The sequence below is a fragment of the Monodelphis domestica genome, chromosome 8 (assembly GCF_027887165.1).
Source record: "Monodelphis domestica isolate mMonDom1 chromosome 8, mMonDom1.pri, whole genome shotgun sequence".
Taxonomy (NCBI): Eukaryota; Metazoa; Chordata; class Mammalia; order Didelphimorphia; family Didelphidae; genus Monodelphis; species Monodelphis domestica.
The window spans coordinates 69,873,487-69,893,310 of record NC_077234.1 but is presented as its reverse complement, the minus strand read 5'-3'; the positions used below and the strand labels follow the sequence as shown (position 1 = coordinate 69,893,310).

General features: G+C 44.2%; 1 protein-coding gene across 11 annotated transcripts in view; it reads left to right on the top strand.

Moving 5' to 3' along the window:
- Positions 1-6,457: 6,457 nt before the first annotated feature.
- SLC4A3 (solute carrier family 4 member 3) overlaps positions 6,458-19,824 on the top strand; it is a 28,694-nt gene continuing 15,327 nt past the window's right edge. For 3 of the 11 annotated variants that reach the window (XM_056808098.1, XM_001362103.4, XM_007501640.3), the window contains exons 1-6: positions 15,992-16,439; positions 16,835-16,956; positions 17,291-17,453; positions 18,122-18,417; positions 18,614-18,729; positions 19,448-19,647. In XM_056808098.1, coding sequence (XP_056664076.1) covers positions 16,906-16,956; positions 17,291-17,453; positions 18,122-18,417; positions 18,614-18,729; positions 19,448-19,647 — 826 coding nt within the window. In that variant the 5' untranslated portion in view covers positions 15,992-16,439; positions 16,835-16,905. Of the gene's footprint in view, positions 6,479-11,893; positions 12,136-12,158; positions 12,424-15,991; positions 16,440-16,492; positions 16,562-16,834; positions 16,957-17,290; positions 17,454-18,121; positions 18,418-18,613; positions 18,730-19,420; positions 19,648-19,824 lie in introns of those variants that run through there. The other 8 variants (XM_056808096.1, XM_056808097.1, XM_056808091.1 and 5 more) reach the window with 6 other exon arrangements.

The window sequence follows — 19,824 nt, the reverse complement described above, 5'->3', positions numbered from 1 at the left end:
CAAGACATAACGTCAACATCGCTGACTCATCTTGCGTTTGTAGTCTATTGAAACCTCCAAGTCGTTATCACATAAACAGTCATTTTGTCATACTTCTCTCAAGAGACTGATTATTCCATTCCATTCACATTGGACACCATGTTGTTATTCCATCAATATTTATTGAGTGCGTACTCTATGCTCAGCACCTTATGAGGCTCTGGGAGTTTACTATTATCCTTCACTTGTTTCAGTCCTGTCGGACTCCTTGTGACCCCATTTGGATTTTTCTCATCAGAGACGCTGGAGTGGTTGGCCATTTCCTTCTCTGGTTCATTTGACAGATGAGGAAACTGAGGCAAACAGGGTAAAACGACTTGTCCAGGGCCACACAGCTGGTAAGTGTCGGAGGCCAGATTTGAACCCAGGAAGAAGTCTGACTCCAGGCTCCTATGCGCTCTATTCGGAACTCCACCTAGCTGCCTTTGGGAGGTGCAAGGAATGGTTATAGCTCTTATTCAAACCAACCAACCTGTGTCCTTAAATGTCTGCAAATCAGAGGCGGTTGTGCTCCTGGGTCACAATGCTTGATTTTGTCCCATCGGATGACTGTTACTCTCTTCCTTCAAAGTCAACGTCTAACGGGTCTAATAATGTGATGAGCAACAGTGCATTAAAAACAATTGTGTAATAATCATAACGAATAATAGTAATAACAATAACTAGCCTTGACGTAGCGTGGTAATAATAAGTAAAATGTGGCCCCTACGCCAGAGAACTTAGAGGTGGCACGAGCGTTTGCTTAGCTTTCAGGCTGGAACGACAGACTTGGAGCTAAAAAGCCCATCCTAAATCCTCTTGTCGGACTCCTGCATTTTATAGATGAGGAAACTCGGTCAATCAGTCAGTCAATAAATATTTATTAAGCCTCTCGGAGATAGCCAGCACAAAAGGGTCCAGGGAAGCTGGCGAGCGACGAGGCTCTTCTCGGTTCCAAGTCCAGCGCTCTAGCTCCAGAGACACGTGAGATGCTCCATGAGCTACGGCATCACCGCTGCTTCTCTCCACTGTCATTTCCACAGACATTTTTAGTGACTTTGGAAAATATGATCCCCCATTTGGCTTGTTGCTGCCATGAATTTCATCGTGTCCCCTTCTTGGCTCTGCATTGCAGCATCTCCACTTGGGCTGAGATTAGACTTGTGATTTCCCTGGTACAGGGAGCTCCCAGGAGAGCAAACTCCCTGTCCCCGTGCAGGTTTACATCCTCTCCGTGACTTATGGCTTCAGAGAGATATTAGAGGGCATTAAATGACCAGTAAAAGAGCCAGTGCCTGTCAGGAACAAGACTCGAAGACTCGGGTCTTACTGGCTTCAAGGCCACTCTTCCATCTTGTCTCTCCGGGATGCGTTCTAGCGTCTACAAATCAAAACTTCCTTTTATTCTCTTTCCTCTCTCTTTTTTTTTCTTTGTCAAGATAATATTGCTCGGTACTGTTTGCAACTCTGCAGTCAGAGGGGAAGATTCTGAATCTTAATGCCTTCAAAGTAGCATGACTTTTGGGTCCGATTCTTGCTTTATTTATTTGCAAACACAATGGATCAGTCAAGTCAATTAGCACTGGAGAGACACCACATTTCCCATTTTGTCTTTTGTTCTGGCCTGCTGGTATGACAGTTCTTCATTATTGGTTTGTAAGCAGTTCCCACTTATGAGACTTATAGTTGGGAGGCCCAGGGCCCTGGAACATCATTTCCCTTCTTACAAAATAATCATAGAGTTTCAGAAGGGACTTTAGAAATCATCTACCAGGGATTCTTCAATATATTTTTATTTATTTCATTAAATATTTCCCAATTACCTTATAAATTTTATTCTAAAAAAATTTCGTTTCAAATTTTCTCCTTCCCTCCCGTGCCTTCCCTACCCTTTAGGAGGCAAGCAATATGATATCAACTCTACATGTGGAGTTTTGCAAAACATATTTCTGTAATCTAAATGTTCACACTGAAAATTTAAGCTGAATACCCCCAGTTCCTTAAGAGGATCCTTGTATGGCATGATCTTCAGTCTCTTCTGGGTGAGATCCACATTGTTAATTTCCTTCCTAAAATATGGCAGCCACAACTTTCAGGTGTGACCTTACCAGAGTCAAGTATGGTAGAACTATAACTTCTCTTGTTCTGGATGGCATTCCCTTTTAATTGCAGCCCAAATCTTGAGGGATTCTTTTTTTTTTTATTTAACCCTTATTTTCTCTCTTAGCTTGAATTCTAAGACATTAAAGTGGCAAGAGCTAGGCTATTGGGATTAAGGGACTTGCCCAGGGTCACACAGCTAGGATGTTGCACTGACTCTAGTCTTGTCAATGAAAAGGATTGATGGACTTGATCCAGGGGGTGAAAAGCGGTTGCAGGTGGAATGGCAATGGATGTTACCATCCGAAATCTAATAGAATGTAACCGTTTGAGATCAGATTTGAACCCAGGTTCTCTGGACTCTAAGCCTGGTATTCTATCCCCTGAGCTACTTAGCTGTCCCTATCATGAGTAATTCTTAACATTTTTGTGTGTGATGGTCTCATTTGACAGTGTGATGAAGCCTGTGGATCCCTTCTTAGACTTTTTTAAGGGAATAAAATAAAATATCTGAGATCCCCAAAGAAACCCATGATGTTGAAATACAGCATTTACATGTTATAGATGTATAAATACATATACATATATACACAACACACATATATGCACACATGTACATATAGAATATTTCTACCCATAAAAATTTTCATGTTGTCCCAGTAACGCTCCAGCATTTGTTCAGAGTCAATCAGTAACCAAACAAGCATTTATTAAGTATTTACTATGTGCCAATGTCTGTGCTGAGGGATGAGAATAAATACATCAGGACTGGAGGAGGTAATCTCCTCAAACCCTAGGATGGGTGCCAAGGCCAGGATTTCCTCCTTAGCGAATTTTCTTATACCTCTCATTCAGAACCTATTTAACCCTTAGGCCAGAGCCCAGCACAGCTGGAGAGGGGGTGAAGGGGAAATAAAGGGAAGTAATTACCTGACTTTAAACTTCCCACTCAGTATAGACTGCTCATTTGTGTGCTCAAAAACCCTGTCCCTTTGCTTTTCCCTGGGAGGAAAAGGCAAGCAACAGGATGGGATGGGAAAGGGTAAGAGTGGCATGAGGGAGTTATTAGAAGTTAAAACCTTTAAAAAGCCCCAAAAGGTCTCATGTTTGCTTTAGTGACTAAGGACAGGGGAGAAGCCATAATAAGCCTGTCTTCATTCCTGCAGTGGGCAGAGATGAAGAGAAAGGCAGATCAAAAATAACAGGTGATGGCTGGGGACAGGAAAACAGATGAGACAATCACTTTTGGAACCAACCCTGTTTCCAAGTTAGGGAACTGCTTGTACATTCAAGATGACTTTGTAGGTCTCTAAACCTAATCCTGATGGTAACTCATATATTCCATTTCCTGGGCTTCCTCCTCCCCATCTGTTACACTTCCTGCTCTAGTCCCTACAAGTCTCCAGTTTTCTTTGTCCATTTCTTTCTCCAACTCTCAGCCAGATAGAGCAGTTGTAGTAGAGTGGTCATCGGTCCCACCATCTTCTGGGTGGGATCCAGATTGTTGACTTCCTTCCTAAAATATGGTGACCAGAACTTTTAGACATGGTCTGACCAGAGCCAAGTACAGCAGATTGATAGTAAGTTGTAATAGAGTGGATTTAAAGTCAGAGAAGCCACAAAATCAAGGGTGGTTAGCATTGGAAAGGAGCTTTGAGATTTTCTACTACAGCAACCTCAGAAATGGTTAAGTAGCTTTTGATACGGGGACCTCTACTGAGGAAGGAACTGTCCACTAATGCTGTGTCACAAAGCAAGGTCAGCAAAAGAATTTGTGGTGAGCTTGCTTCAGTAGGAAGAGAAGAACTAGAGAGAAGAATTAACCTGATTAAGAGAAAGTGGGAGGGTGTTTTGGAGGAGTTTGGACTTGTGAAGAAGGCTGGAGATGGATTTTTGAAGAGGAGAAATTTGGAGAACTTACTCATTTGTAGAATAGTCTCCAGGCTCATTTTCTGCTGTTGCCATCTATAAGAGAAGGTTGCAAGGTGGTTATTGGTGTTTTAAGATGGGGGAAATGTAGGCATGTTGGTAGGCAGCATTAGGAAGAGTTGAATGTGTGAGGTGCTGAGGGGAGGAGGCTGGAAGTTGAGGTGGTGGGGTAGTCTGATGGGGAACATGGGAAGGGCATGTTAGGCACACTACACTGCTCTTCAAGAGCCTCTCATTCCTATTCAAGCTGAACAAATCTCCTTACCTAACACCATATATCATCCAAATTCCATTCTCAGATGCCATTTTCTCAGTTGACTGATCCCTTTCCAAATCTGCCTTTTTTTTAAAATCCTTTGCCTTTGATAAGTGGTAGTCATGAGAAGACTATCCGTGCCTCCAAGATCTTCTATTTCTTGTCCAAGATTGCAATCATAATATTTAATAATACTCTTAGGCTCTTTCTAGCAGCATCACATATATGTCCATGTACATCGCTAGAGATGGAAGAGATGTATTCATCAGATTTGACAAATCCATGGTGATTCTCTGTCATGTCTCAGATCCACACAGGTCTGCCTCAGGACCATTCATCAAGGACTTCCCCACTATTGCTTCTCTCACTGATCTCTCAAATGAGAGCATGTATGACTTCTCAATATCTCCTTCTTCAAAGACAAGCAGATCTTTAGACTATATAGTACAGTTCCTTCCTCTTGGAAAGACTCACTCATATCCATTTTTTTTAGCTTTCAAGTGTTCACTGGTCTTGTTCCCTTTCTCCTGTGTGACATTTCTTCCACCCACCAATGTCCTGACACGTCAGAATTTCTTCTTTACTTCTTTTTTCATCTTTATTACAACACTGAAGATCTTTTATTTTTTTTCAAGGACTAATTCATTCTCCCCCACAACTTGGAAAATGGAGAACTGTTCCTCAAATCCTTTCACCTTCTTTTCTAGGCAGGTTATCAACCTATACATTGAGCATAGAAAACAGGTCATAAATAATATGACAGAAATAGAAACTTCCCACTCTCAGTTCAGGCCACTCCAAAGACCTTCATGTTCTCCAGGCTTCCTGGAAGTGAGGTCCTCAGTCCTTATCTTTCTTGTCAGTAGCTAATTGGATTGACAAACTGTTTTTGGAGTCTTCAACTTGGGAATGGAACTTGTTTCTACTTGGGCAAACCTATCCAAAGTTCCTTTCCTTCTCCAAATGACTTCTTACCTTATTTAACCAAATACTTCCCTTTTCTGCTTAAATCTTCCACTCCAATCCTTTTCCTACAGCTTTTGTTATTCTCTTTATTCATGTCTTTATCTCTGGGTCCTTCACTTCTTACTTTTCTCATCACCTTCCATATTTTCCCTTTCTAAATTCATTCTCTTACTCCCCCCCCCCCATTTCCAGAACTCTCCAAATTACCTGCACAATTCCTTCTCTTACTTTGGCTCCAGACGTTCTGCCTCTTCCCTGACACAACTGTCTCTCATGGAAGCTAGAAGCAAAATGGATTAGATTCCATCTAGGGTCTGCTACTTTGAACATGTTCCATGGTATCTCTGGCTCTCAGTTTCTTCTTGTATAAAATGGGAGTCTTAGGTCACTGTTATCTCCAAATCCTATGAGCTTATGGATTCCCCATCTTTCCTTCTTGTCATGACATGCTCCATTTGAAAATTCCATTTTTAGGCATGCTGCATCTCCTCTCCCTCAAGAGGGGGAGTTTTAAGACTGGAATGTGAAAATTCTCATAGTCTCCAAAGACAAATTCCTTCCTCTTTCTGAACCTCAGTTTCCTTACCTGTAAAACAGAGGGGTCTGAACAGCTGACCCTCTAAAGTTCCTTCCAACTCAAAGATTCTACAACTTTGAATCTATCCTAACTGGGCTGTATCTGATTTAGTCTCCATCCTATTTGGAGTCTCTCTGATTGGATTTCCAATGACATGCCATCCCACTAGAAAACCAACCAACCAACTTAAAAAAAAACAACACCCTTCCCCCTCAGCCCAGGTTCACAGCATTCAAGTTCATACATGAATTCTGGGCTTTGGGGAATAGGGGAGCACTGCTTAGCGGCGAGAGAGATGTTGTCCTGCCACAGGATTTATTTTTGAAACCTGAGTGTGGGCTTAGCAAGTGGACAGACGACTCTGAATGTTGTGGTGAATAGACTAAACTGTGCACCACAGGGATGGTGAACAGCAAATCTTGTGTTACTATTCTAGGCAAGTGGAGGCGGGGACCAGTCACTGTTAAGAACTGGGGACTCCAGCTCAATTTACTGTAGCAGAACTGGGAGCTACCTCAACCCTTCCCCTAAGCGTCTCCTGGAAACTGCTGAACTGGGAGTGTTATGGTCAAGTGAGGCAAAAATTAATTGGCATATTAATCTGGAAACCATTGAGTCTACCCAGGGAATGGGTGAGTGACTATGAGAAAGCCTGTTCCTGGTCTGTTTCCCCTTTGGATTCCTCTAACACCCATTCTGCTTTGCCTCTTAACAATATTGCTTTGGATCTGTTTACGGCACTTGGTAGAAAGCCAGAGACAGAGGGTGGCTGATGGGAGTGGGTGGCACATACCTATCCATGCTTTAGAGGAGGCTAAGGCTGGTGGGTCACTTGAGACCAGGATTTCTGAGTTGCGGTAGGAAGCCAATCAGATGTCCACACTAACTCTGACATCAATACAGCGAGCCTCTAAAAAGGGAGGACCACCAGAATGCCTATGCCTTCCGATGAACCAGAATTAGGCTGGAATAATGGTGAAGGTTAAAAAATTTCCTTGCCCATTGGTTTATCTATCTATCTATCTATCTATCTATCTATCTATCTATTCATTTATTCAATTTATTTATTTATTTATTTGTCCATTTTCCACTTATTTATTCATTCATCCATTCATTCCTTTATTTGTTTATTTATTTATCCACTCATTTATTTATTCATTCATTCATTCATTTATTTATTTATGTATTTATTGAATTAAACCCTTACCTTCTGTCTTAGAATCAATACTGTGTATTGGTTCCAAGGCAGAAGAGTGGTAAGGGCTAGATCAAATTTGAACCCAGGACCTCCTGTCTCTAGGCCTGGCTCTCCATCTACTGAGCTACCCCCTTGCCCACTGGTTTTGGGATTGAGTCAGTGAGCTTGGGCAAGGCATTGAGAGCTAGCCTAAGAAGAAAGGAAAGGAAAAAAAGAGAAAAGAAAAGAAAGGGATTTGGATTTAGTAAAACAAGGACCAGGTTCAGGGTCAGAAGATTTGAGTTCAAGTCCTGACTCCACATTTACAAGCTAAATAAATTTGAAGCATCATTTCACTTTTCTGAGCTTTCTATGCTTTTTCCTCTGTAAAATGGGTATAGCAGCCCTTGTGCCACCTGACTTCCTGAGGAGTAGTAAAAAAAAAAAATCACAGTGACTCACATTTACATGGTTCTTTATGGTTTACAAAGCAAACCACTTATGAATTCCTTCCTTCCTTCCTTCCTTCCTTCCTTCCTTCCTTCCTTCCTTCCTTCCTTCCTTCCTTCCTTCCTTCCTTCCTTCCTTCCTTCCTTCCTTCCTTCCTTCCTTCCTTCCTTCCTTCCTTCCTTCCTTCCTTCCTTCCTTCCTTCCTCTTCCTCCTTTGACTCAGTTCCAAGGCAGAAGAGGGACAGAAAGACTAGGCAGTAGAAGTCAAATGACTCAATCAGGGTCATACAGCTAGGCAGTGTCCGAGGCCCGATTGGAACCATCTCTAGGCCTGGCTCTCCATCCACTGAGCCACCTATCTATGCCTAATAGCTCTTCTTTAATGTCATTTTCATTGATGATATCATACCAATTTCTGATATCAAAAGATTTGACAATATCCAGGGCTTTGGTGGCAAGAACTTTCTCTTTTGTATCATCAGTAGTGGTAGCTGTAGCCCACAGCTATAGGAACCATGACCAGAGTGACTCTCCATAAGGCTTACTTCCCAGAATGATGTCTAAGGGCACTGGGCTGGAAACTTTGCTATTTCCAAGGCTCTTGGGTTCAAAAAATACCATGTGAGCCCATCAGAATCAAGGTTAAGATGGTAGAAGAGGCTTGACTTTCATGGCACAGGCTGCTTCCTCATTTCTCCATTTCTCCCTCAGAAAAATGGCTGTTTTTGTATTTTTATGATCAGAGTTTAGCACAGTGCCTGGCACATAGAAAGTGCTTAAGAAATGCTTGTTCATTCATTCATCCATTTATTCATTCATTGTTTGGTCACATTGCTTTGCACAGAACTTCTGCTTAATACATCTTTGTTGAATTGAATGGTAGGCTCTGTGATCGATGGTTGGAACTCTTTAGAGTCTGAGCCTTTAAGACAGGGGTATGAGTACACCAAAATTATGTCCTCCAGGTAGACGTAGTGAGGATTGGGTTGTGATAATAATAACCCAGGGTAGAGTTCTGAATAATACCAAGATAAGCCAGAATTTCCTAATGCTAGGCCAGAGACAGCTGATTGGTGTGATGCCAAAAGAAGGAAAGGGGAAGAAAACAAACATTTATTAATCAACTATATGACATTGTGTTCAGGTCTTTACAAATTATGAAAATTGTATTTGATCCTCACAACAACCCTGCGAGTTAGATGCTGTTATCCTCATTTTACAATTCGAGAAACCAAAGCAAAGGTTAAAGACTTACCTAGGGTTATTCAGCTAATAATATTTTTTAAAAAATTATAATTGAAATGAAAGATCCAGATTTTAAAATTGCCTCTAGGGTTGTACTCAGTTTTGCCGGATGTTAGTCTCTATCATTTTCCTCTCAAAAGATTATATTCTAAGCTCTCTTTTCCTTTGACTACTAAATGCTTTATGATGTAACTGTACCTTCTAAGTATTTGAACTCTTGTGGATTCTTTTTTTTTTTTTGGTTCAAAGATATTTTATTTTCCCAATTATACATAACAACAATTTTCAACATACATTTCCCAAAATAATAAGATCCAAATTGTCTCCTTCCTTCAGTTCCCTCTTGCCTCTTGGAGTGGTAAATCAATTTGATCTGGATTATACATGCATTATCATGAAAAATATCATTTCATGTTGGTCATTATTTTAAGAAAATACTCATATAAAACCAAAACCCCCAACTAAAACCATAAATAAACTAATGTGGAAGAGAGTATGCTTTGATCTGCATCTGACTCCAACAGTTCTTTCTCTGGAGGTGGAGAGCATTCTTTGTCATAAATCCTTCAGAACTGCCCCAAATCATTGAATTGCTGGAAATAACCAAGTCTTCTACAGCTGATCATTGTACGATATTGCTATCATTATGTACATTGTTCTCCTATTTCTGCTTATTTTACTCTGTATCGATCAGTTCACGTAGCTCTTTGCAGCTTTTTCTAAAACCATGTTGCTTATCATTTCATATAGCACAATAGTATTCCATTACCATCATAGACCACAATTTGTTTGTTACCAACTGATGGACATTCCCTCAATTTCCAATTCTTTACCACCACAAAAAGAGCTGCTATACATATTCTTGTACAAGTAGGTCCTTCTTGTGGGTTCTTGAAGTACTTTTATCTTGACCTGGAAGCTATGGATTTTAGTTACAATGTTCCTGGGAGTTTTTATTTTGGGATTTCTTTCCAGAGGTGAAAGGTGGGATTCCCCCCCCCCCCCCCATTTCTATCATCCCTTGATTCTGGTAGGTCCGAGCAGTTTTCATTCTTGATTTTGTGTCTAAGCTGTGTTTTTCTTTGAAGTTTCTCTCCTTTGGGTTTGTGTCCTGGGACTCTCTGGATCCAAAATAACTTTTTATTCTTGGTGTCTTTTTTGTTTGTGCGTTTACTCATTCTACCACCCTAACCTCCTAAATTGGGACTTTTTGTTAGGCCAGGTTTTTTAATATATAGGCCAGGTTTTTAAATAAGGGAATATTTAGGACCGTTTATGGTACTGATATGTAATATCTAGGGTCTCACCATTGCTCTCGTTTGCTTATTACTGATCTCGGGGATGGCTCAGGCCAAGGGACTGCAGACTTTTGAGGCATGCTGTCTCAAATTGCTACCCTCCTTGTTTAGCTTTGCAGGCTCTTGACCCCAGTTTGGTTTTGGGTAATGCAACTTCAGACTTCCCCTTAGTAATAGACCATTGCTGGACCCAAACTCTGTTAACTAGCTGGAAATCTCTGCAAATTCAGGTTGAAAGGACTGTAGATGTTCTCTCTGCTCTGATTACCCAGCTGCAAACTCAAGCCCAAGATTGTAGACTGAATCTGGAGTTGGAGCAACACAACTGTAGGCTCAGCCATGATTCAATCTCCCTGCCCAATGACAGTCAGTGCTGAATCCATTATTCTATTCTAAGGTCAGAGCACCACCACTGCCCCTTCCACCCTGTTCCTGCTCTTGTTCCCTACTTCATTCACAGTTATAAGGCCCCAGACCAATAAGCTGGAAGGCTCTTCAAGTCTTCCTGGCTGGACTTGCTTCCCAGGGCTCACAGGCTGTCTCCCTGGGTTGATCAGGTCTGGGAAAATGACCTACAGTGGTTTTCTCCTTGGATTTCTTATGCTCCTCTGTCTGTTACTCTTCCTAGGTCTTTGTTGTGGAGGGATTGTGGGACAAAACCCAGTTGTACCATTTCCATTCACTCTGCCATCTTGTCTGGTCTCTCTCCTGATTTTCAATGTCCTTCTAAACCATAGTAACCCATGAATGGGTACAATCTTCCACCTATGTACATAGTATGTGAGTCTAGTGAGTAGACTATCCTATCCTTGATCCTGATGCCCATGGTCCTTTTAATGTAGCTGAGATCACATGCCCTTTCTTGGTGGAAATGTTGTATTGTTGATCCATGTGGGCTTCTTACAGTACGCTAACATCTTATAGCAACAGATTGCTTTTCACCATGCCTCCTCCATATGAAATCTATTTTTTGAACCCAAGTGTCAGACTTTACATTGATCCCTAATAAGTTTCACCTTATTAGAATTCAGCCCAGTTTTCTAGCCTTGTAAAACCTTTTTGCCATGCAGAGTGCTGATATCCAGAGGGAGAATATCAACACTAAATCATCAGAGCCTTCTATGGGAAGCACAAAAAAGGACCCTTTTCCCAGGGGAGAATTTGGGATCAGGGGTCCTGGCACGTCTACAAGTTTACCTCTGGTGAGACGAGCATGTATAGTGTTAGCACTCTGAGAACCACAGCCCCGAAACATGAAGAAAGCCAGTAGAATCCAACAAACAAAAGAATACCATTACGTACAATTGATTCTTCTTCCTCCCATTTTCAAAAAATGTCAATACTAAATTTAAAATCAACCTTTGCTTCTGCTTCTTTTGTACAAGAGGTACTCACTGGATTTTTTTAACTCTTACCTTCCATCTTAGAATCAATACTGTATATTGGTTCTAAGGCAGGAGAGTAATAAGGGCTAGTCAATGGGTTAAATGACTTGCCCAGCTAAGTTATAAGGCAAGATTTGAATCCAGGATCTTCTTTCTCTAGTCTTGACTCTCAATCCACTGAACCACCCAGCTGGCTCACAATGAATAAACATCTTCTTGAGAATAGGAACTTTTGGGGTTTTTTTTGGATCCCCCAGTGCTTGGCATTAAATAAATGATTGTTGTCAGACCAAATGGGATTTAATCAGGAGCTACTCAACCATGACTTTTTTTTAAGGTCTGGTCAGCACACGGCAAACCTGTCCTTAAATACCCAGAGTTGGTGTCTCTTTGTCATCTCTTGACTGTCCTATTTGTCAGGGCCCCAGTTTCCCCCCTATTATGAGGTCAGAGGCTATTGACAACTGTTCCTGCTACTTGCTATCTGGGTGATGAAGTGTCATGTCTCTCTGCTCTGCTCCACTGGCTAGGAGTTCTTGGTTCAGATTCTATGCCCAAGCTAAGTGCCTTGGGAACTCAGAATGCAGGCTGGACTCCTCCTGCCCTTGGAGAGCCGTGGCTCTAGGCTCTGGATTCCAGAGCCTCACAGGTGTACCAGGATCCTTGCCTTGGCTGCTACCACTTGAAGTCATAGAAACTTTTCTGTGCGGTTACAGGCACAGACATCATCTCAGGTCAGTTTTCTCCAATGTGACAAAAACTCCTTTCCTGCAGGTGCAAGTTCTGACCAGGATGCAAATTAGCTGCAAGTAGGCAAATGTAGCTGCATGTGCTTTCCAGTTCTCCATCTTCAGAAAGGATATTTAAACTTTTTTGTATTCGTGCATTTGAGGGCTCGTCACAAATCCACGTATGAACGTGGGGTTAGTTCCAACTCTCATCCAAAGCCAGGGGATGAGGCTTCACTAAATACCCTCTCAACAGGACCCTGTCCTTGTCTGAACCCCAGAGGATGTGAGAAGGTAGGTCTTTTTTCCCCCAAGTTGTTGATTGAGAAAAGATTAGAAGACATTGGGGTGAGTCTGAGGCCCTGATGGGGAGGAAACGAAGAGGGGAACTGCTCTTTTGGACCTGATTCTACCAAAGGGGAGAAATTGGTTTCAGAAACAGGAAGCAGAAACGCTACAACTTTGGGGTGGGGGGGACTACCAGTTCATTTTTGAATTTGTGGTAGATGGGAGGAAGGCCCAATCTGATATGTACTCTAGGGCTTGGGAGAGCAAATTTCAAAATGTTCAGAGAAAAGACAGCTGGGGATCCCATGACAGAAGTCAACCCAGGAGGGATGGGAAACTCTCAAGAATGAAATTGTTTTTTATTCGAAGATAATCTATTTTTCCAATTTCATGTAATAACAAATTTCAATATGTTTACCAAAAGTATAAGCTCCAAACTGACTCTCCCTCTCCCTTCCTTCCTCTCTCTTGGAAATGGTAAGCAATTGATCTGGTTTTTCATGTATTATAAGAACGAAATTCTGAAGATCCAAACAGAAACAAATTCCAATAAGGAAGGAAAAGAGAGGGACTGTCTAAAGAGATGGATGTAGGTAACATGGAACCATTTAGCAAATGAGATATTCTTTTTTAAATGTAAAACTTTCCCTTATAGCAAATATCACACAAGTAAAGTAACTGACTCTAACTGACTGCCTATGCACCTATGGTCCACTCACTATATCTCTGTAAATATGAGGGAAGTCCAACTTCTTAGATTTTTAAAAAAATTTTTACCTTCCACCTTAGAATCAATACTGTATATTGGTTCCAAGGCAGAAGAAGAGGAGTAAGGGCTGGACTCTGGGGATTAGGTAACTTGCCCAGGGTCACACAGCTAGGAAGTATCTGAGGCCAGATTTGAGGACCTACTATCTCTGGGTCTGGCTGTCAATCCACAGAGCCACCCAGGTGCCCCCTTGCCAACTTAGATCTTTAAAAGTCATATACAGAAAATGGAGACAAGACTAGTAATGAAAAATTGAATAAAAAATAAATGACATGATTTCTTTAAGAAAGTTTCATTGTAGTTCAAAATGAATTGAAATTGGACAACAACAGAAAGGCTCTTTTAAAAACAACTATGTTGTCACAGCATTGGTAGAACCTATATTGGACTGTTTACCACCCCAAGGATGGGGAAAGGGAGAGGATATGAATCCTAAAATGTGACATTTGTCACAAATTGTTTCTACATGTAATTAAAAAAAAAAGTTAAAAATGAAACAAAACCAAAAAAATATGTTGGAGCAGGTAGGTGGTCAAGTGGATAGGTGGTAGGACCAGGCCTAGAGTCAGGAGATCCTGGGTACAAATCTGTCCTCAGAAACTTCCTAGCTGTGTGGGCCTGGACAAGTCACTTAACCCCCCAATGACTATCTTACCACTCTTCTGTCTTGGAACTGATACTTGAGTATTGCTTCTAAGACAGAAATTAAGCATTAAAAAACCCAAAGAAACCCCAAAATAGCTGTTGTTCAAAAGAGGAATAAAGAAGAGAAAGATCTTTGCTTTCTCTTTTTTTTTCTATTATAAAGAATGATACTTGTACAGAGAAGGAAGGACTGAAAGAAAATGAATAATAGGGAATTGAAACCAAGTAAAGGGATAGTATGCAAGTATCATGCTGCCCTCTCTAAGTCTAACTCACAAGGTCCAGATGAATTATATTCCATCAAATTGATAGAACTGCCTGGTATTTTGGCAAAGCCACTCTCAGATATATCTCGATATCTCTGAAATATCAGAGTAATGGGGGAGGTACCATGTCCTAATTTTTAAAAAAAGGAAGGTGGGGGGAGGGGAAATGAAGTCTGCAAACTTCAGGTCAGTGAGCTAGAGACTCTTGGCAAAATTGTGAAAGAAATGACTAGGGGTCATCTAAGTGATCATAAAACCAGTGTGGCTCCATCCAGGATGTCATCCCAACCTAATATCATTTCCTTTCTCAATAGGGTTATTAAACTGGTTATTCAAAGGAATAATGTAGATTTAGGTTTTGGTAAAACATCTGACAAATTGTCTCAAATTAATCTCTTGGGAAAAAGTGGAAAAATGTGGCTTAGATGATAGTACAATTAGGAAGTTCCAGAAGTGGTTGAATGATTGGACCCAAAGAGTAATCATTAATGGTTCAAAATCAATTTCGAAGGAAGTTTTTAGTGGCATGCCCTAGGGATGGCACATATGCCTAACTCTGTGATGCTTAACATTTTAATCAGATGTATTAGCAATCTACAGTATGTCCAGAGGAAGGCAGCTAGATGGTAAAGGGACTGGAGAGTATGCTATGCACATACAAGGTTCAGTGGAAGAAACTGGGTATGGTTAGCCTGGAAAAGAGAAGATTTAAGTGGATGACTTGATAATATGTCTTCAAATATTCAAAAGACAGTTATTCGGAAAAGAGATTATATTTGGTAGGTAGGGCAAGGAAAACTTTCTGTTTGACCCCAGAGGCACAGTGGAACCCCCAATGTAGTCAATGTAGTCAAAAGCTACATAAATAAAGGCTTGAAGTAAACTAAAACTTCCTAATAGAGCTTTCACAAAGCCAAACGACAGGCACATTGATGCAGTGGCTAGAGAAGGGTCCTCAGAGAAGATGTTGGCTCAAGTGGGTTGTGCCCTAGGCAAGTCACTGAATGTCCTACTACACCCTGGTAATTCTCTAAGACTAATATTTGAGGAGTGGCACAGGGAGTTTGTCCACAAGACTGCCTACATCCATTCTAGACAGAAAGGTTGGGGGGAGAATAGCCTGGCCTGGGGAGGCAGAGAGGTTTTCATCACTAGAAGTCTTCCTTTCAGTGAAGGCTTGTTGGGAATATGATAGAGGACTCTGATTTTTGTTCGGAGGAAGCTTCCAACTTTGAGAATCTACTGTGGCTGGGTCTCCTGCCAAGAAGGATGGTCCTCAGAGGAATTTAGAATTTAGAGCTAGCAGAAATTGTCTGCGATCAGTTAGTCTAACTCCCCTCACTTTTCTGAGTAAGAAAACTCAAATGTAGAAAGTAGGAGCAACTTGCATACGCTCCACAATTAGTTAAGGGCAGAGCTAAGGTTACTTTGGGGTTTAGAGTCTCTTTCCCAAACTCTAGCCCTCCAAAAACTTCTTAGAGAATACGAAGACCTTCTATTTACAGCTCTCAAGTATTACCAGGGTCATTATTTTCCTGGCTCCTGGAAAGTTAGGTAGGAGAAATATGATGTTATCCTGATTATGCAGAGAGGGAAACTGAGGCTGAGGCGCAGAGAGGTTGTTTCTCCCACAAATAATCAAGAGAAGAGTCGGGAGTAGAAACCAGGTTTTCTGGAGATCTCTTTCTCAATGCCAAGTCGTGTTTCAAAAGGACAGCCCTGTAGGTTGGACGAGGGCAAGGTGAACCGTATTTTCTGCTTGCTATTTAAGAAATGAATACAAAGAAGTTTTATTCATGGGGACGGATGGGGGCATAAGCTGGGGGGTTGTTTACGGGTTGTTGGCAATGGAGAGGCATGATCAGGGGAGGGGTCCTCTGCAGTGGTAAGGGGATGTATTTGGGGGATGGTGGGAATCGAAGGCCCCCAGAGAAGTACCTGGGACTGCTGTGGCGGGGGGCAGCGGGGCTTGTGCGCGAGGCTGTGAGGCGGGTGGGGGGCATGGCGGGGTCCGGGAGCGTGCAGGCGGGGAGCTGGTTGGGGCCCGCGTGGTGTGAGTCACGACCCCGCTCTCATTGTACCGGGCCCGAGGCTCAGCTGAGCCGCTGCGCCGGGCGGGGACGGAGGAGGTGGAGCCGCGGGGCTGCGGTGCGGGTGCGGGGCTGCGGGTGCTGGCTGCGGGCTCGGGCGCCTGCGTCTGTCTGCCCAGCGCTGCCCGGCCCGCCCGGCTTGGCTCGCTCTCCGCCAGAGGTTGTCCGGGCGCTCGGAGGCCCCGAAACGGAGCGTGGAAGGGAGGGTGATGGGGAGCGCCGGGCCCCCGCCGCCGGCTCCCGAGCCCCGAGGTACCGCTGCTGGGGGTTGGAGGGGGGAGGAGGAGGAGCGGGGGCGAGGGGACCGGATGCGGGGCGTGGCGGGAGGATGGGGCTGGGGGCTCTTCAGGCCATAGTCCGAGCCTGAACCTGGGGTAGCGGGACAGACTGCGGAGGGGGGGCGGGGGCGGAGGAGAAGGTCACAGAGATGGGGGAGGGCACCTGGGCTTCCCTGGGCGGTGGCGGGGGCCCCCTCGAGCATCGAGAGACAGGGACTGGGAGGATGTGGAAGGAGTGCCTGTGTGGGGATTTGGTGAGGTGGGAGAAGCAGTGCAGATCCCAGAGAGGGTTCTTGGACCCCGCAGGGGGTGGGGATGGTGCACTTGATCTAATCCTGTTTTCTTCCCCTCCACTCCTTCAACCCTCAGACCTCCCCACTTAGATACTATACCTCATCAGTGACAGAGACCGACAGGAACCCACCCCCTAGCCCAAACTGATGGCTAACGGATTGATCCCACCTCCCGGGGGCACCTCTCCTCTACCCCAGGTGAAAGAGTACATCGTCCCAGATGTGTGTGGGTTGGTGAGAGGGGGAAGAAACGGGCTGGGGAGGAGGATATCATCAAAGGGCGATCCTGTGTGTGTGTGGGGGGGTATGTGGGGTGGGGGAGAGACCCTCCAGGGTCTTGGGATAGGATATTTAAGAGACTGAAGGGTTTTGGAGGACCAAGCTGGAAGGACTTGGCTTTTAGGTCATCCTAAGGAAGGCTGACCAAGATCTGGGGCTCTGACTCAAGGGTAGATCCAGGATCCAGGCCCCAGTGTCTTCCAGGTGTGTCCAGATCAGGGATACTTAGGAAGAGGATGTCTGGGCTCTGTAGGTCCGGGTGCCATTGGAAGAGCTCCCCTTGAGCCCTGACAGAGAAGAGGATGATGACTTGGGAAAGACCTTGGCCGTGAGCAGGTTTGGGGACCTGATCAGCAAACTCCCTGCCTGGGACCCTGAAAAACCAAGCCGAAGCTACAGCGAGAGAGACTTTGAGTGTGCGTAGCCCTAGGGACCCTAAGCCTGTTATCATCATTATTAGCATCATCATCACCGTTATCACAATCATCAGCATCACTGTCACCATCTTATCTCAGTCACTCAATGCCATCCTTTGCTGGATACTGTGCTGGCTACTGTGTGGTGGTAATCCACACCGCCTTATCCCCACTTTCCAGGGCAGGAGCTCTAGATATGGGCTTTTAAAGAATTAGTAGTAAAGGGTAGCCCTATAGGCTCTCTGAGTAATTCTTCATCTTTTTCTATCCTCATCTTCCCTCCATCTTTCCTTAGTGTCTCCATCTCTCCTTTGTCTCCTGTCCTTCCGTAGCTATTTCTCCTCTTCAGCTTCTCACTGGCTCTCCATCTCCCTCCTTCCTGATACCTGTTTTTTCTCAGCTTCTCTCCTCGCCTTCTGTACTGATTTGTTTAGTTCACATCAGGCTATGGGCCTGGACACCACTGAAGGGGAAATGGTGACCCAAGGAAAAGATTGTGGGGAGATCTCATGTCTTGAGCTAGAGGGAGAAGGTAGCTTGTAGGTCTAAGGAAGATGTAAGGGATTGGGAGGAGGGTGCTAGGATCTGAGGCTAAGGTAAGGTATATTGGGGGTGGAGGTTGCTGTCCAAGGGCAGGGGCCTGAGGCCAACTCTCCCTACAATCTCAGTTCACCGTCACACATCCCACCACACACACCACCCGCTGTCAGCTCGCCTGCCTCCCCCACACAAGTTTCGTCGGCTACCCACCACCTCTGCCCATCGGGCCAGGAGAAAGAGGAAGAAGGAGAAAACCTCTGCTCCCCCTTCTGAAGGCACACCTCCTATCCAGGAGGAGGGGGTAGTTGGGGGAGAGGAGGAGGAAGAAGAGGAGGAGGAGGAGGAGGAGGAAGAAGAAGGGGAGTCTGAGGCAGAGACATTGGATCAGGAACCCTTGCCTGCAGAGTCTCCAAGCAGAGTCAAGGCAAGAGTGACTTCCCCTGGGAGGGAGGTGGGGATGAATGGGGTGGTGTCAAGGTGATGCTATGTGGGACAAAGTTGGATGGATGGTGTAAGAGTGGTTGAATGGCCAGTGGAAGGGGAGATGGAGTAAATAAAGGTATGGCTTTGGTCTAAGCTGGCAGAATACAACCCTAAGGCTTCATTCTGTTGATCTCCAGTTCTCCATTGGAAGTGATGATGATGACAGTGTGGGTGTCCCAGGGAAGAATGTCCCCACAAAGTCCCTGTCTCAGCCTCTCCCGGGCCTGGCCCATGACTCTGAACACTCCAGCAGGTATTGACTATTAGCTTGGCCACTTCTTCAGGGACTGGACCCTTTCCTAGAACTGCAGAGTGACCAGACCAAAGACACACCACACTCCATGCCCCATCTTGTAGAGAGGAGGCCATGGGGAAATCTTTTCCTGAAGGGTTGGGGGTGGTGAGAAGTGGGGATATGGGCTTTATTCCCATTCACCTTGCAGCTGTATAACTTCCTCTTCCCAATTCCCTCTCCCCCCAAGACCTAGGGGAAAGGTACTGTCCTAGTGTTAGTCCTCAAATTATGATCCATTTTGAGAAATATAATTAGTAAGGAGTATTGAATTAAGAGAAGAGAGGAGGAAAGAGAAGGGGAAGGGATAGAGTGGGCTGGGCCCAAAGGGGCAGAAATGGGGGAGAAGGAGAGGAAGAAGAAGATGGAGTTGAAAGGAGGAAAGTATGGAGAGAGAAGAGAATGGTGAACAAGATGAGGGAGCACCTTCCTCAACCTTTAGGAGAAGTTTTTCCTCTCTAATACAGGTGGCCCCTGAGTGGCTTCTTCTCTGGCCTTCCTTGTAGGTTGGGTGGGGAGAGGTTGATGGAGGGCTTTCCTGAAGGGGACAGGATCCATGTTGGCAGATTTCCAATCTAGACTCTTGTAAGGGTCTGAGTTATCCCTGAGACTGGTTGTGACCTTTCCCAGAGGATATGGGTGAGGGGAGCAGGGGCCTCTTCTCTACCTCTTCTCCCAGTCCCCCGATTCCTCGACCCCGGACCCCTCGAGGCATGGATGAGAAGGCCAGGCCATGGAGCCCATCAGCAAGTTATGACCTCCGGGAGCGCCTGTGCCCTGGCAGTGCCTTGGAAAGCCCAGTCAGCCTGGAACAGCAGGTGCCCACCGATGAGGCTGAGGCCCAGATGCTTGGTTCTGCTGACCTGGATGACATGAAAAGTGAGTGAACTCATCTCTTAGACTCACATAGAGGGGACCCTGGAGTCAAAAAGACACAGGTTCCAATCTGAGGCATTTATGAACCTGCAAAAGTCACTTCATCTCTTTCAGCCTCAGTTTCTCTTTCTATAAACTTAGGGAAAAATAGCACCCACTTCCTAGAGTTGTGATGTTCTA